The 15,623-nt window shown below is 56.1% G+C and overlaps 1 protein-coding gene across 1 annotated transcript; it reads right to left on the bottom strand.

Moving 5' to 3' along the window:
- Positions 1-4,354: 4,354 nt before the first annotated feature.
- On the bottom strand, positions 4,355-14,671 carry LOC106034526 (maestro heat-like repeat-containing protein family member 7). The gene is made up of 13 exons (XM_066999340.1): positions 14,427-14,671; positions 14,101-14,249; positions 13,608-13,755; positions 8,684-8,871; positions 8,456-8,593; positions 7,753-7,867; positions 7,291-7,428; positions 6,843-7,019; positions 6,450-6,605; positions 6,102-6,203; positions 4,923-5,025; positions 4,748-4,807; positions 4,355-4,437 (listed from the first exon to the last, which is right to left on the bottom strand). Exons 1-13 carry the CDS (start codon positions 14,472-14,474, stop codon positions 4,355-4,357), a joined length of 1,605 nt encoding a protein of 534 aa, XP_066855441.1. The 5' UTR covers positions 14,475-14,671.
- Between the last annotated feature and the right edge of the window lie 952 nt (positions 14,672-15,623).

The following is a 15,623-nucleotide window of genomic DNA, read 5'->3' as shown; positions in this document are numbered from 1 at the left end:
AGGAGAATGCTGTGGGAAATGGTGTCAAAAGCCTTACTGAAGTCAAGGTAGACCACATCCACAGCTTTTCCCTCATCCACCAAATGTGTCACCTTGTTGTAGAAGGAGATCAGGATCATCAGGCAGGATCTGCCTTTCATAAACCCATGGTGACTGGGCCTGATCGCCTGGTTGTCCTGTCAGTGCTGCATGACAGCACCCAAGTTAATCTGCTCCATGAGCTTCCCCAGCTCCGAGGTCAGACTGTCAGGTCTGTAGCTTCCCGGATCCTCCTTCCAGCCCTTCTTGTAGATGGGTGTCAAATTTGTTAGCCGCTGGTCAGCTGGGACCTCTCCTGCTGATAAATGATGAAAATTGGTTTGGTGAACCAGCTCCCTCAGTATCCTTAAGTGGATCCCACCTGGCCCAATAGACTTGCATATGTCTAAGTGGTTTAGCAGGTGGCAGTTCTGCTAATCCACCTCCCTACTTTTCCAAGAATCAAAAAATCATTAATTCATGACCACTATGCCCAAGACAGACTCACACCTTCACATCACCCACAAGTCCTTCTCTGTTCACAAGCAAAAGGTCCAGAAGGGCACTGTCCCTAGTTGGCTCACTCACCAGCCGTGTCAGGAAGTTACCTTCCACACACTCTAGGAACTTCCTAAACTGTTTTCCTCCCCACTGTTGTATTTCCAGCAGATACCTGTTAAGTTGAAGTCCCCCACAAGAACAAGGGCTAGCGATTGGAAGACATCTCCAAGCTGCTTATAGAACATTTTGTCTGCCTCTTTAGCCTGGTTGGGCTGTCTATAACAGACTCCCACCATGATATCTGCCTCACTGGCCTTCCCCCTGATTCTTACCCATAAACACTCAACCCTGTCATTGTCATTGTTAAGCTCTAGATAATCGAAACACTCCCTAGCATACAGGGCTACCCCATTGCCTTTCTTTCCTAGCCTGTCCCTTCTGAAGAGTCTGTAGCCAGCTATTGCAGTACTCCAGTCATGCAAGCCATCCCACCGTGGTTCTGTGATGGCAAAAGTGTCATAGCCCTCCTGCTGCATAATGGCTTCCAGCTCCTTCTGTCTGTTGCCCAGAGTGTGTGCGTTACTGTAGATGCACTTCAGCTGGGCTAGCAATCCCATCACCTTTTTTGGGAAAGAACCCTAATTCCTGCATGACCATTCCCAAGCACTTTTGTGACTTCTAATCTGCCAATGTCCCTTGTGCCTCTGCTGCCACGTGGCTCTCCATCCCCCACCTCAACTGGAATGGCAGACAGGTGGACCTTGCCAACACACCATCCCATAACCATTATCATACCAATCCAATCTTGTCTCTGTCAAGCCTGGTTTTATCCTTTTGAGAGAGGGAGTTAGGAGAATCTTATCAAGTAGAGATAGAGCGCTAACGGCATTAAACTAGGATGCTGCTTAGTGTCTTTGCTAACTATGGTGCGTTGTGCAAATTAACTAAAGCAAGAAGCCTTGGGCCCCTTACCAAGGTCAGTCTCCTAATAAGAGTGTGAGCCTATCTTAAGAAGCTGGTAGAAATTGGTCCTGCAGATGGGCAAGAGCCAAGGAGCAACTGAGTCTGTGCAAAGACAAGAGGTCAACTAGCAGTGACGAGGAAGAGTCAGCAATCTTCATCCCCATGACCCCCGACGACCACCACCAGAATACACTGTGCAAGCACAGATGGGAGGAGCTTATGGGAATGACTCCTTGGAACTAATTTTAATACGAAGTGGGGACAGGTTATGAATATGTATAGGTGTATTGTGAAACTTCATGCATGTGTAACTATTTACTGCATATAACCAAGGCAAGTTGCCGCATCAGGTGCGCACGACTTTGTTGGGACTACCCCCCAGCTGCCCAGCACTGAATAAACATACCTACTTTACAATCTTACTGATTGTGGAGTCCGTTTTCCGCAAATCGCTTTCCCCCCTTCAAATCAGGTTTAAAGCCCCACCAATGAGCCCTGCTCCTCAATATTATTCAGATCAACCTGCAAACCTTCCTACCTACTGCCCACAGACACCTGGGAAGGCAGGGAAGGCCCTAAGGGGACACACCTGCTAGCCCAAGGAGGGACTTGTTGCCACTGCCCCTTATCCTAGTGCACATCAGCCGGGTGAAGAGAGGATAGGGAATCTTCCATACTGTGTGTCCCTTCAGCCTGTTGGGTCTGCCTCAGGGAAGGCAGGAAGTGACTGCAGCAGCCCATCTCCCCCCTGCGCTATGCACCGACTGAAAAGCCATGCTCCCTAAGGGCTGCCCGGGTGTGTGAGGACAGGGGGGCTGCCGCTCCCGGCTCCTCCCAAGCCTCACCAGCTGCTCTCAAGAGGGCGGCCGGTGGCTCCCTCGAGGGGCCTCGAAGCAGGAAGCCCCCTGCAGGCCGTGTTACCCCCGGCTGTGCTGCAGAACATGTCTGCCCCCGAGAGAGCGACTGTTAAATGGCATAACCGCCATTATAAACGGCCTGCCGCTACTCCTGGCCTTGCCCAAGCCTCATCAGCTGCTCTCGAGGCATTGTTTTGTACATTTTATTATCATCATCGTTATAATTTTTCTCCCTTTTCGGGCCAATTAAATTGTCTTTATGCTTAACCCACGAGCTTTTACTTTTTTTTTCCCCCCTCCCGATTTTCTCCCCCATCCCACCGGGGATCAGGGAGGGAGGCAAAGCAAACAGCTGTGTGGTGCTGAGCTGCCGGCTGGGTTAAGCCACAACAGTCCTTTTGGCACCCAACATGGGGCAAAAAGGGTTGAGATAACAACAGAACTGACCAAAATATGTTAAAACAAAATTGTTATAGACACTAGATCAGTTTAATAGTTGCTGATCACAGTGTTGATGTTTTTGATTTCTGGTCTGTGGTGTTTGTTTTTGGAATTGCGCTGTATGGCACATTACTTACTGTATGTGTTCCCTGTTGTGCTGTTTATCATTTCTGGGGGCTGGTTTAAGATTATTATTTTGCTGTACTGTGTAACACTGGTTTATGATATGAAAAATTACTGGTCATGAGACTAATCTGGTATTTGAACTCAGCAGTGCCATCACCTTCTGCACTTTGTGAACCATCTCTTGGAAACTGTTAATAACTACACACTTTACCTTTTCTCCTCAGGAGACCAGTCTATGGGGGGGACAAGGGGAGACACTTCACTTCTTCCCCACTTCTTACTCTCCCTTTCTCCTTCACCTCCCCCTTCTCCAGGCTAGTTACAATAGCTCTTTAAAACTCTGAATATCTTTGGGATGTTCAAACCTTCGCGTTCCTATTGTTATGCCTTCTGAATGTATTTCAGGTTTTGTTTAAGGTTAAACAACTACTGAAGAATGCCACCCAGAGATCTGCCCCGAGGCAGGATAGTTATGAGCGGCAGGTAGTGTGGGAGGCTATGGACAGCCACCTAGAGCAGTGGGCAGCTCCAGTGCTTTGGAACTTCACCCCTGAACAAGTGCAGAATCCTAAAAAAAATGGTAAAATGCTTGGAGAAGGTGTGTCATTACTCTGGCAATTCCAAAGAGACACAAATCACTGTAAGGTGTTGGGGCTTGGCCTATGTTTACTAAGCCACAGTCAATGCCACTCCAACTCCTGTGACAGGCCCTGCAGCCACTCCAATCCCTGCGATGGGTCCTGCAGCCATTCCAACCCCTGTGATGGGCCCCATGGCTGGGCCAGAGAACCAATCTGAGTATCAGTCACCTCTATACGCAAGATGAAACAATGGATGAGAAAGTCAGGTTGTTCAGAAAGGAAAGGAAGTCCTACTCAGACAACAAACAAGGAAGATGATGATGAGGAAGTCTACTCTGAAGAGGGGCCACCATGCAAACAGGAGGACAAAGAGGAAGATGTCATAAAAGCATCAATAACGATGCAATTCCTATTCCAGGGTGAACTACGAGATACACAGAAAGATTTCAGGCATCGCCCAGGTGAGCACATTTTGTCACCTGGCTGCTCCAGACACACACGGGTGTGTTTAGAGGGTATATACAGGCACTGGTGTGCTCCAGTGTGGTGGGTGCCGGGAAACACGCCCATGAGACAAAGGCGTAGTTAGCGATGTTTATGAAATAATTTTGTATACTAGTTTATTGATTTAATTTGTATTACTCGTTTATTGGCTAGTTTAGCACCACCAGCAGCTGCCCAGCCAAGAGGGCATCCTCTGCCATGCCTTATGGAACTGGGTGTACACTGTGTGCTTTCCAAATGTGGAGTTACGCCTTCTTTCCACAGTGTGGTGGGTGCCCACGTGAGACATTTAGCGAAAAATGTTCTGAACCGCCAGGCTGGAGATGGTTGCTGGGTGTACACTGTGGCTTTCCAAATGTGGAGTTACGCCTTCCGTAGAATTAAAATGTTCTGAACCGCCAGGCTGGAGATGGTTGCACTGGGGTCGTCCGTCATGGGTTCAAGGGCTAGGAAAGAGGAACAGATACAACTTATGAGCCTGTGTCTGTTGTGACCCCAGGAACCGCTGCTGCTGGGGCCAGCGCCACCCGGCTCTTCCCATGGCCAGGCAAGAGCAGGGGGCAATGAGACCAGCAGGAAGGGGCTGGCCCTGAGTGCTTCACAAGCCCCTGGAATCTCTCTCTCTTCTGCCCACACCACCCCTCTCCCGCACAGGCCACAGAGCCCCTCCTTGCCAGGACAGGGGTTGCAGCTCCCAGCCCAGGCTCTTTCCCCCTCCCCACCAGCCCCCACCTACACCCCGCCGCCCTCACTCACCCTCACAGATGATCTGGAGCTTCTCCTCGCGCCAGTCCATCATGTGCCGCCCGAGGAGCCCTAGGCACACACAGCCCATCACAAACCCTACCCCAGCCTGCCCCAGGCCCTGCTGGCCTGGCCACGCACCCACCCCTCCCCCTGGGCAGAGAGGGACCCCAAGGCTCTAGCTTACCAAGGAACCTGACTGCCGCCAATCGCACGAACTCGTGTGGGCTGTTCAGGTAGCGTAGGCCCTGGTTCAGGTAGAGTTTTGTTATCCGGCCGCTTTCCTTGGCCTGCAGAGAGCAGAAGGCACAATATGGGCATGGGGCTGGTGCAGGAGACACAGGACTGGCTGGAGTGGGTTAACGTGGCAAGGTTTTGGCAGCAGGGTGGCCATAGGGATGGCTTCTGCAAGAAGAATCCAGAAGTTGCCCCATGTTAGGTAAGGGCCCCACTGCTGGCCAGAGTCGAGCCAGTAAGCGATGTTGTTTGCACCTTTGTGAGGGCATACTTAAGAAAGGGATGGACCCTGTGGTACGGACCCATATGTGGAGCAGTTATTGAAGAGCTGCTGCCTGTGGGAAGCCCACGCAGGATCAGTTTGGGAAGGACGGCGTCCTGTGGGAGGGACCCCACGGGGAGCAGGGGCAGAGAGTGACTGAGAAGGAGCAGCAGAGACGAAGTGCCATAGACTGACCGCAGCACCCATTCCCCTGTTCCCCTGTGCCACTTGGGGAGAGGAGGTGGAAGAGGGTGGATGGGGGAAAGGTGCTTTTGGTTTCTTTCCTTTGTTTCTCACTTCTCTAGCTTGTTAGTAATAGGCAATAAATCTTACTATCTCCCTACTCTGAATCTGTTTTGCCTGTCACGATAATTGTTGAGCGATCTCCCCGTCCTTATCTCAACCCCAGAGCTCTGTGCATCATATTTTCTCCCCCTTCCCCTTTGAGGAAGAGGAGTGAGAGAGTGGCTGTGGTGGGGCTTGGCTGCTTTTACCCGAGTAAAACCACCACACTGGCCTCCCCTGCTGGGACACCCCCAACACCCAGCTGGCAGCCGGCTGGTGCTGGGGCCGGGCTCTGCAGGGAGCAGGGGACAGGGTGCTCCCCAGAGGGCTGAGGTGCCACTCTGATGCCCATTCCCTGCTGGGCCAGGGACCCGTCAGCATTCCCAGGCTCCAGAAGTGAGAGGAGCCTGGAGAAGAGACTTTGGAGCTGCGTGCCCGAGGAGAGGCAGCGTGTGCGCAGTGCAGGCTGGCGGCTCCAGGCTGCAGCCATGGGCAGGGGCACAGCTGCCTGCCCTGCACACTGGGCGCAGGGGAGCTGGGGGCCTGTCCAGACCAGGGCTGGGGCTTCGGGGCTGTCCTTACCAGGTACTCGCCAGCCCTCCATTTCTTTCTTGCCTTCAGCATTCTATTGAGCTTCTCCTTTTTCAGGAACTTGGCAGCAAAAGTCAAGGTTTTCAGAGCAGCCTGCAGAGCAACAGAGATAGAGAGATGCCACCACCGCCCAGGAGACAGGACCTGTGTCCACTGCTCCGTCCCTCTGGGCAGGCAGAAGCATGGCAGGCAGAGGAAAGTGGGGGGTGGCCTGGGCACGCAGGGAGGGGGCTCTGCGCCCTCCTGCAGCCCTTGCTCTGGGTGCTCAGTCCCACCCAGGGGTGTTCTCCTACAGGGCATCGCCCTCCCAAAACAACCGGTCGGGCTAGAAATCCTCACCTCAGCCACTTCCTCAACATCGTCGTCCAGGTGGCAGAGCAGTGGGATCAGGCACTTTCGCACTTCTGACCTCACATGCCGTTTTTCGATCGGCTCTGTGAAGTCCATCACGTCCATGTAGAGCTGGATGGCCAACAACCGCACGGTGGCGTCCCGCTGGTGGGAAGGAAGAGGGAAAGCCATCAGTGCTGGCTGCTCCAGCCCCACCTGGGCAAGGGTCTGAAAATCCGTCTGCGGGGCACAAGGCTTCCCGGCAGCGCCCAGCACTCACAGGGCATCGGACACACAAAGTCCCCTGCCCATGGGGACACGTGCCAACGGGGAGCACACCACAGCCTCCGCCCCATGCACCAGCCCACAAAGATGCCAGTCAGGCCCCATCCCGTGCCTTACATGTTCGAAGAGTGGCCGCAGATTCACAGCCATCTCCCTGGCGGTGTGTCTGTTGAGCAACCTGTCTATGCACTGGAGAATCCTGATGAGCAAAACCAGGGCTAACATAGCCAAATACTTTTCCTCATGCTTCAGGAGAGCCAAGATGTCTGACAGCAGGTATGCAATTTTCCTTGCCTGTGTAGAACACAGCACCGTGTTGTGAAGCCAAAAAGGCTGCACTGGCAAAAACACTCAGGCTGTTAAAGCCCACGCTGCTTCCTCGGGGCACAGAAGCCACAGGACTGCCCCTGAGGACTCGGACAAAGACATGGGGAGGCAGGAGAGCTGTGAGCAGGTCCCAACAGCTCCCGCTGCTCAGTAAAGCCCAAGCTGCTTGTGTTACCCAGCACCCCTTGGCCCAGCCCCGTGCTGCCAGCATGGCTTCAAACGGCTGCCCCCTGCTCACCCTCCTGCGCCCATCGCACATCTTCAGGAGGCCTCTGAGCAGCAGATCCAGCATCATCTCGTCCTCACTGTGCAGGTACCTCGGGAGGAGCCTCACAATGTAGTCATCCTGTTCTCTTAGGTCCTCACAGGTCAGCATCTGAAACACACCCAGCAGTGACGGGCAGGCACAGCTGACAGGACCCCCGCACCATGCAGGGATGGATCCAGCCTCTAGTGCAGGGCAGGAGCAGCAGCCCAGGCAGCCTGGGGTTCCCCAGACTTGAACAGTGAGAGCTGGCGCAAGGGAGGCACAGAAGACTGCTGGGGACGGGAGTCATCCTGGCAGCAATGGGCCAAGGGGATGAAGCGGAGCCTGCTCCTGTCCCAGCTCCGCTGCCTGGCCTCTGCCCACAGCTGTGGCTACGAGAGGGTGCAGTGGCCAGAGGCAGCTCAGCGAGGCACCTCTTGCCATCAGGCTCACCTCAAGGATGAACGCCATGGCAGCAATCTTCCAGTGGGGTTCTTCCCTGCTGAGACGCCTTTTCATAGCATGCAGGATCCAGAGACGCAGCTCGAATGAGGTAGTTTTCAATTCTCTGGAAGAAGGCAGAAGGCATCGTCAGTGCAGAGCAGGACGGGCAATCCATTCCCCAGACTGACCACCCCCCTCATCCAGCCGCTACGCCACAGGCCAGGCCAGGGCCGCCTTCATGCTCTGCTCCAGCAACCACCAGTAGTTAAGCTCACAGAGGCCTGGTCTTTCCCCAACACCGCTTGCCAGGAGAAAGCCAGTGCCCAGCACCAGCAGGATCCTCTTGGGGTGGAGAGTACTCAAACGGCCTTCGTGCCATGAAGCCTGCCTTTCTGAGGAGACTCCTGGCCCACCCACGGCGCCTTCATGTCCCTTGGACGCTGCCCTCCTCAGGGGAACCCTGCCCTGGTGGGCTGCCCTTGCTGGGGCTGCGTACAGCCAGAGCCCCTCGCTCGGTGCCATTCAGCTCAAGCCCCACGGGAGGGGATGCCGATGCCATGGGAGGTGACTCACAAGCACCGAGGCTTTGGCCCCTTCCAGCCCCAAGAAATGAGCCCCCCACTCCCTACCCCACCTGCAGACGAGGGCGTTGCATGGGGCGCCCCATTGCAGGGGAAAAGCCCGGGGGAAGCAGGAAGACGGTGGCTCTCACCCAGCCAGTAGAGTCAGCCCAAGGTGGTGGACCTCAGGGCTGATGAGTAGTTCCCAGCCCCTCCCACGCTCGAAGGCCGCCAGTTGCTCCAAACACTCCACACGGGCGAGCAGTCTGGCCATTGTGTACGCTGCAAATCTGCGTGCAAGAACAAAGCTCGGGTCATGCTGGGAGCCCTTGCCCTGGCTCCGGGGCTGTGGGAGGGATGGGGAGACTGCGATGGAGCACCTCTTGGGCTCATGGGGCTCCTTGTCTTCACGCGTGCATTCTCTCCAGAAGGCGTGGACCTCCTCTGGCGTGTGCTGTGTGCTGAAGGAGATTTGGAAGAGCACAGCCAGGAAGAGATGTGGGAAACGCTTCTTCACTGCCAGTACGCAGGTGTCCATATTGAGGATCTCCCGCAGCGCCCTGGTTGCCTGAAAGAAACAGCCAAAGACAGTGCTCATTGCTGAGATGTCCCCATGGCACGGCCCCACTGTGGAAGGCTGAGGTTCAAGCACAGCCCTGGGCCACGGGAGATACTGGTGGAGAGAGCACCCAGCCTGGCTGCCCAGACAGAGCTGAGCCACCAAAGCTCTTTGGGCTCAGCTCTTACTTGTGACAGCGCACAAGCAGCTTCCCCGGGTGTGGAGGGAAGGTATCCCACAGAATCACAGAACCGTCTAGGTTGGAAGAGACCTCTAAGATCATCTAGTCCAACCTCTGTCCTAACACTAACAAGTCCTACACTAAACCATATCACTAAGCTCTACATCTAAACGTCTTTTAAAGACCTCCAGGGATGGTGACTCAACCACCTCCCTGGGCAGCCCATTCCAATGCCTAACAACCCTTTCAGTAAAGAAGTACTTCCTAACATCCAACCTAAACCTCCCCTGGCGCAACTTTAGCCCATTCCCCCTCGTCCTGTCACCAGGCACGTGGGAGAACAGACCAACCCCCACCTCTCTACAGCCTCCTTTAAGGTACTTATAGAGAGCGATGAGGTCTCCCCTGAGCCTCCTCTTCTCCAGGCTGAACAACCCCAGCTCCCTCAGCCGCTCCTCGTAAGACTTGTTCTCCAGACCCCTCACCAGCTTGGTCGCCCTTCTCTGGACTCGCTCGAGCACCTCCATGTCCTTCCTGTAGCGAGGGGCCCAAACCTGAACACAGTACTCGAGGTGCGGCCTCACCAGAGCTGAGTACAGGGGGACAATCACCTCCCTAGACCTGCTGGCCACACTGCTTCTTATACAAGCCAGGATGCTGTTGGCCTTCTTGGCCACCTGAGCACACTGCTGGCTCATATTCAGCCGACTATCGACCAGTACTCCCAGGTCCTTCTCGGCCAGGCAGCTTTCCAACCACTCATCTCCCAGCCCGTAGCTCTGCTTGGGGTTGTTGCGCCCCAGGTGCAGGACCCGGCACTTGGCCTTGTTGAACTTCATACAGTTGACCTCAGCCCATCGCTCCAGCCTATCCAGATCCTCCTGCAGAGCCTTCCTGCCCTCGAGCAGATCGACACACGCACCTAACTTAGTGTCATCTCCAAACTTACTGAGGGTGCACTGGACGCCCTCATCCAGATCATCAATAAAGATATTGAAGAGGACCGGCCCCAGTATTGAGCCCTGGGGGACACCACTAGTAACCGGCCTCCAACTGGATTTGGCTCCATTCACCACAACTCTTTGGGCCCGGCCATCCAGCCAGTTTTTAACCCAACAAAGCGTACGCCAGTCCAAGCCACGAGCAGCCAGTTTCTTGAGGAGAATGTTGTGGGAAACGGTGTCAAAAGCCTTACTGAAGTCAAGGTAGACCACATCCACAGCCTTCCCCTCATCCACCAAGCGCGTCACTTGGTCATAGAAGGAGATCAGGTTCGTCAAGCAGGACCTGCCTTTCATAAACCCATGCTGACTGGGCCTGATCGCCTGCTTGCCCTGCAAGTGCCGCGTGATGACACTCACGATAATCTGCTCCATGAGCTTCCCTGGCACTGAGGTCAAGCTAAAAGGCCTATAGTTCCCCGGGTCTACCCTCCTACCCTTCTTGTAGATGGGCGTCACATTTGCTAGCCGCCAGTCAACTGGGACCTCCCCTGATAGCCAGGACTGCCGATAAATAATGGAAAGCAGCTTGGCCAGCTCCTCCGCCAGTTCGCTCAGTACCCTCAGGTGGATCCCATCCGGCCCCATCGACTTGCGTACATCCAAGTGCTGTAGCAGGTCGCCAACCATTTCCTCATGGATAGCGAGGGCCACATCCTGCTCCCCATCCCCTTCCACCAGCTCAGGGTACCAGGTATCCAGAGAACAACCGGTCTTGCCGCTAAAGACTGAGGCAAAGAAGGCATTGAGCACCTCAGCCTTTTCCTCATCTTTTGTAACTAAGTTTCCCCCCTGCATCCAGTAAAGGATGGAGATTCTCCTTAGTCCTCCTTTTTGTGTTGATGTATTTGTAAAAACGTTTTTTGTTATCTTTAACGGCAGTAGCCAGATTGAGCTCCAGATGAGCTTTGGCCTTTCTAATTTTGTCCCTGCACAGCCTCGCAACATCCTTATAGCTCTCTTGAGTAGCCCGCCCTCTTTTCCAAAGATTATAAACCCTCCTTTTTCTCCTAAGCTCGAGCCACAACTCTCTGCTCAGCCAGGCCGGTCTAGTTCCGCGTCAGCTCGTCTTTGGGCACGTGGGGACAGACTGCTCTTGAGCCATTAAGATTTCCTTCTTAAGGAGTGCCCAGCCTTCCTGGACTCCTTTGCCCTTCAGAACCTCCTCCCAAGGGACTCTGCCAACCAGTGTCCTGAACAGCTCAAAGTCAGCCCTCCAGAAGTCCAAGACAGCGGTTTTACTGGTCCCCTTCCTGACTTCGCCAAGAATAGAGAACTGATCCATTTCGTGGTCACTCTGCCCAAGACAGCTCTCGACCACATCTCCCACCAGTCTGTCACTGTTTGTGAACAGAAGGTCTAGCGGGGCACCTCCCCTGGTAGGCTCTCTAACCAGCTGCGTCAGGAAGCTATCTTCCAGGCTCTCCAGAAACCTCCTAGACTGCTTTCTCTGGGCTGTGTTGTGCTTCTAGGATATGTGTGGGAGGTTGAAGTCCCCCACGAGAACAAGCGCTGACGATTTCGCGGCTTCTGCCAGCTGCCTGTACAACTCCTCATCAGTCTCCTCATCCTGGTTCGGTGGTCTATAACAGACCCCCACCAGGATGCCTGCCTTGTTGGCCTTCCCACTGATCCTAACCCGTAGAGACTCAACCTTATCATTCCCAGCCTCAAGTTCCTCAACATCTAAACACTCTCTAATATAGAGAGCCACACCACCACCCCTTCTGTGCTGCCTGTCCCTTCTGAAGAGCCTGTAGCCAGACATTGCAGCACTCCAGTCATGAGAGTGGTCCCACCACGTTTCCGTGATGGCAACCAAGTCATAGCCTTCCCGCTGCACGATGGCTTCCAGCTCCTCTTGTTTGTTACCCATGCGGCGTGCATTAGTGTAGATGCACTTCAGTCGGGCCATTGTTCCCCCCGGCACAGCTCCAACAAGCCTCCTTTCAGCCCCATCCCCCTTCTTTCCTAGTTTAAAGCCCTCTCAATGAGCCCTGCCAGCTCCTGGGCTAGGATCCGTTTTCCCCTTAGAGATAGGGACCCGTCTGTGGCCATCAGGCCGGGTGCCGAGTAAAGCGCCCCGTGGTCAAAAAAAACAAAATTTCTGTGTTGGCACCAGCCTCTGAGCCACGTGTTAATCAGGTGGGCTTTTCGTGTCCACTCTGTACCCCTCCCTGCTACTGTAGGGATGGACGAAAACACCACCTGTACTCCCGCTCCATCCACTAACCGTCCCAGTCCCCTAAAGTCCCTTTTGATAGCCTTCAGGCTTCTCTCTTCAATATTATCACTGCCAGCCTGGACTATCAAAAGGGTAGTAGTCAGAGGGGCGAACCAGGTTGGGAAGCTTCCTGGCAACATCCCTGACCCTGGCCCCAGGGAGGCAGCGGACTTCCCTATGGGTAGGGTCAGGCCAACAAATAGGGCCCTCTGTTCCCCTGAGAAGGGAGTCGCCTACTACGATCACCCTTCTGTCTTTCTTGGTGGAGGCAGTCTTGAGGCGTGGAGTTGGCTTCCTCACCCTAGGCATCCTCCTGGGTAGACTTTCTACCTCGTCCTCGCCCACTGGTCTCTCAAGCTCCAGGGCCTCAAACCTGTTACGTAAGGGCACCTGGGAAGGTGGGGCCGGTAGGGGGGGGCGTTGCCTGAAAGGTCGAGCAGGGACCTGTCTCCATCCCTCCTCAACTCCTAGGTCGCCTCCCTCTGCCCGACAGCGACAGGGCAGGGGGTCCATACCCATTCGGGGTGTCTCACCCCGGTACCTCTCCTTCAGGCCCTGCAGGGAGTCGCTCCACCAGTCTATCTCACGCTCACACTCCCTGATAGCCCTCAACCTCTCCACCTCCTCTTTGAGTTCTGCCACCAGGCAGACCAGGCCATCCACCTGCTCGCACCTCACTCTGCTCTGCCTCCCTCAGATGGCAGCAACAGGCTCAGACACTCCCTGCGCCCAGAGACCTGAACTGCCGCATTGTTGAGCAGGCGGTCAGTCTGCGTGGCCACAGACTTTCTAGAGAGAGCGCTCTGCCTGGTGAAGAGCGTCGCTGCCTAGCTAGCGGTCGACAGCCGTTAAAGCTGTTGTTCTTACGGGCGGGGGGGGAAACTCGGCCCTCCCCGCCCTCCCCGCGCGCACTGCCGCGCTACTCCCTTGTGCCGCGCCGCGCCCTGTTTGCCCGCCCTTTTCGCCGCGCTCCCTGGGGGCCGCTTTTGAACGGCCGGGGCGGGGGCGCTGCTGGCTCCGCCTACGCCTCATCAGCCTCCCCCGCGGGGGCTGCCGGGTCCTGGCGGCTCCCTGCAGCGGCCTCGATATCGGAAAAAAAGCCCTGCCTGACCGTCCCGGGGGACCGCCTGTGTCCTGCAGCCACACCAGCCTCCCCGTCTCAGCCCCTGCAGCCTCCTGGGCTGCGCCTTGACCCCTAAGCTTGGCCCGTCCCTAAACCTGCCCCAAAGCCAGGTTTGCAGCCCACCATGAGACAGAGAGATGTAGTGATGGGGGGAGGACAGAGAGACATCCAGAGAGGCAACACAGGGGGCGAGCAAAGCCTCATCCAGAAACTCACCGCCAGGGAATAGACAGCCGTGTTGTCTCTGTCAGCGGTGGACGTCCTGTGCAGGGGCCAGTCCTCCAGCACACGGACCAGCTCGTTCATCACCAGCTTCGAAGTCTCGCCATCGGAGAACATCACACCCCACAGGACCACAGCAGTTCTGCAGGCGCACAACACTCAGTCAGAGGGGTCTCAGCCACTGTACTGTAGCCTGGGCAACCCGGTGGGGCCAAGCAAGCCACCAGTCCTGCCTCTGCCCCCTGCCCCCCAAAGGCAGCAGTCGGCGGGCCTGGCCCTGCAGGCAGCCGAGCTACAGTCCCTTGTGGGACAGAGAGGGAGTGTGGCGGCAGGCTCTGGGGCTGGTGTGCCAGGGCTGGGAAATGGGGCGATGGAGGGCTCGGCCCCTGCAGAGCATCCTGAAAACTGCCATCTGTCTGGCAGCTGGCGCTGGATGGGCTCAAAATGCTGGTGGGCCCCGAGCCATCAGGGCAGGCGGGCCCCATACCTGTCGCACGATGGGGAGCAGCGCAGCAGGGTCACCACCACGTCGTGGGGGTGCTCCTCGGCCAGAGGCAGGATGCTCTTGGCCAGCCTGTGCTCGGGCCTCCTGACGGATGCGAGCCACTGGTAGATGCTCTTCACCATCTTCGGAACCTGGTAGAAACATGGCTGAGTGGGGTTGCTGCCAGCATGACCCATTTCCCCTGATCCCACCAAGCACTTCTTACCCTCCCACCACCGTGGACTGGCCTAAGTGCATGTGCAGTTGCCACCCAGCTTCAGGGCAGACATGATCCCCGAGGGGCTCAAGCCCCACCACAGGTTACTTACGTGCTCTGAAAGGGAGATGTGGAGTTTCACAAGGCCATGCAACAGCATAGCAACCTCTTCTGTGTTGAAGTGGCCTGAGGCTGCTGCCTCCTCGATGGCATTCAGGATGATCTGAGCCTTTGTAGTGGGCTTCAGGTTATCCCCATAGGCCTAAGAGAGAAGGGAGAGCAGGGATGAGAGATGCCACACACCAAGAGTCCTAAGGGCAGTGCTCGGCTGAGCAGGCCCTTCACAAGGTGGTAACGGTGCAGGTACCTTTTCTTTCTTCTCTAGGAAGTCGCGGATGTACTCCAGGGCCAACTCCTGCCACAGCTCCTCCTCCACTGCCTCCTTTGACAGGGCTGCATCTGGATTTGGTGAAGACCACGCACAGACACAGATGAGGGTCTGCCAGAGAGGCTGGGGGACCCAACTGAGTCCCCCACTCCCCGGACAGGGCGACCCCTTAGCCAGGGACTAGCAGGGGCACTGAGCCCCATCCCTCTGGCCGCACATCGGGGCTGGGGGTGTCCAGTAGGTGGGGCATGGTGGGAGTACGGCCATGAGGGAGAGCCCTCCGCCCCACGAGGAGCTTGCTGCCTGAGAGCAGGAGAGGTCCCTTACACAGGATGGCTGCCTGGCACCTTGCCTGTCCTGTGGAGAGGGACCAGTCCCCCTGCCCCTCTCCCTCTAGGGACACCCAGCGGGGCAGGCCCTGGACGGTGCAGGGTCTCCCATAGACAATGGGAAGTGGCAGAGCTGGTTGGCAGCTCCCGCCCCGCTGGCCAGCATGGCCACTCACCTGCCCATGTTGGCGCCACCACCAGCTCCCTGCCTTGCCGCCGTGACAGCATGAACCTGGCGCTTTCATCGTCCACCTCCTGCCAGGCCTCCATGGGCTGGCTGGGGGGTCTCTCCTCCATCCCAACAAGGCCCTGCCTCAAAGGCTCTTGGCCACGGGGATGGCAAACGCCTTGGTGAAGTGCCACGAACAGGGGCAGCGGGGAATGAGGGCACTGTGTAGGGGGCTCCTCACAGTCCCACTCCCTCCTGTCCTGTCGCGTCACGTCCTCCAGGCAAAGTGAGCTTGCTGCTTGCTGGTAATGTCTATAAATACAGAGGGTCACAAAGGCCTCTGTGACCCGCTGCTACCTCACCTGGGCAGCACCCACATCATGGCGTGTCACAAAGAGCCCTGTGACCTACTGCCTCACACCC

The sequence above is a fragment of the Anser cygnoides genome, chromosome 6, assembly GCF_040182565.1.
Source record: "Anser cygnoides isolate HZ-2024a breed goose chromosome 6, Taihu_goose_T2T_genome, whole genome shotgun sequence".
Classification (NCBI taxonomy): domain Eukaryota; kingdom Metazoa; phylum Chordata; class Aves; order Anseriformes; family Anatidae; genus Anser; species Anser cygnoides.
This window is presented reverse-complemented; position numbering and strand designations above follow the sequence as displayed.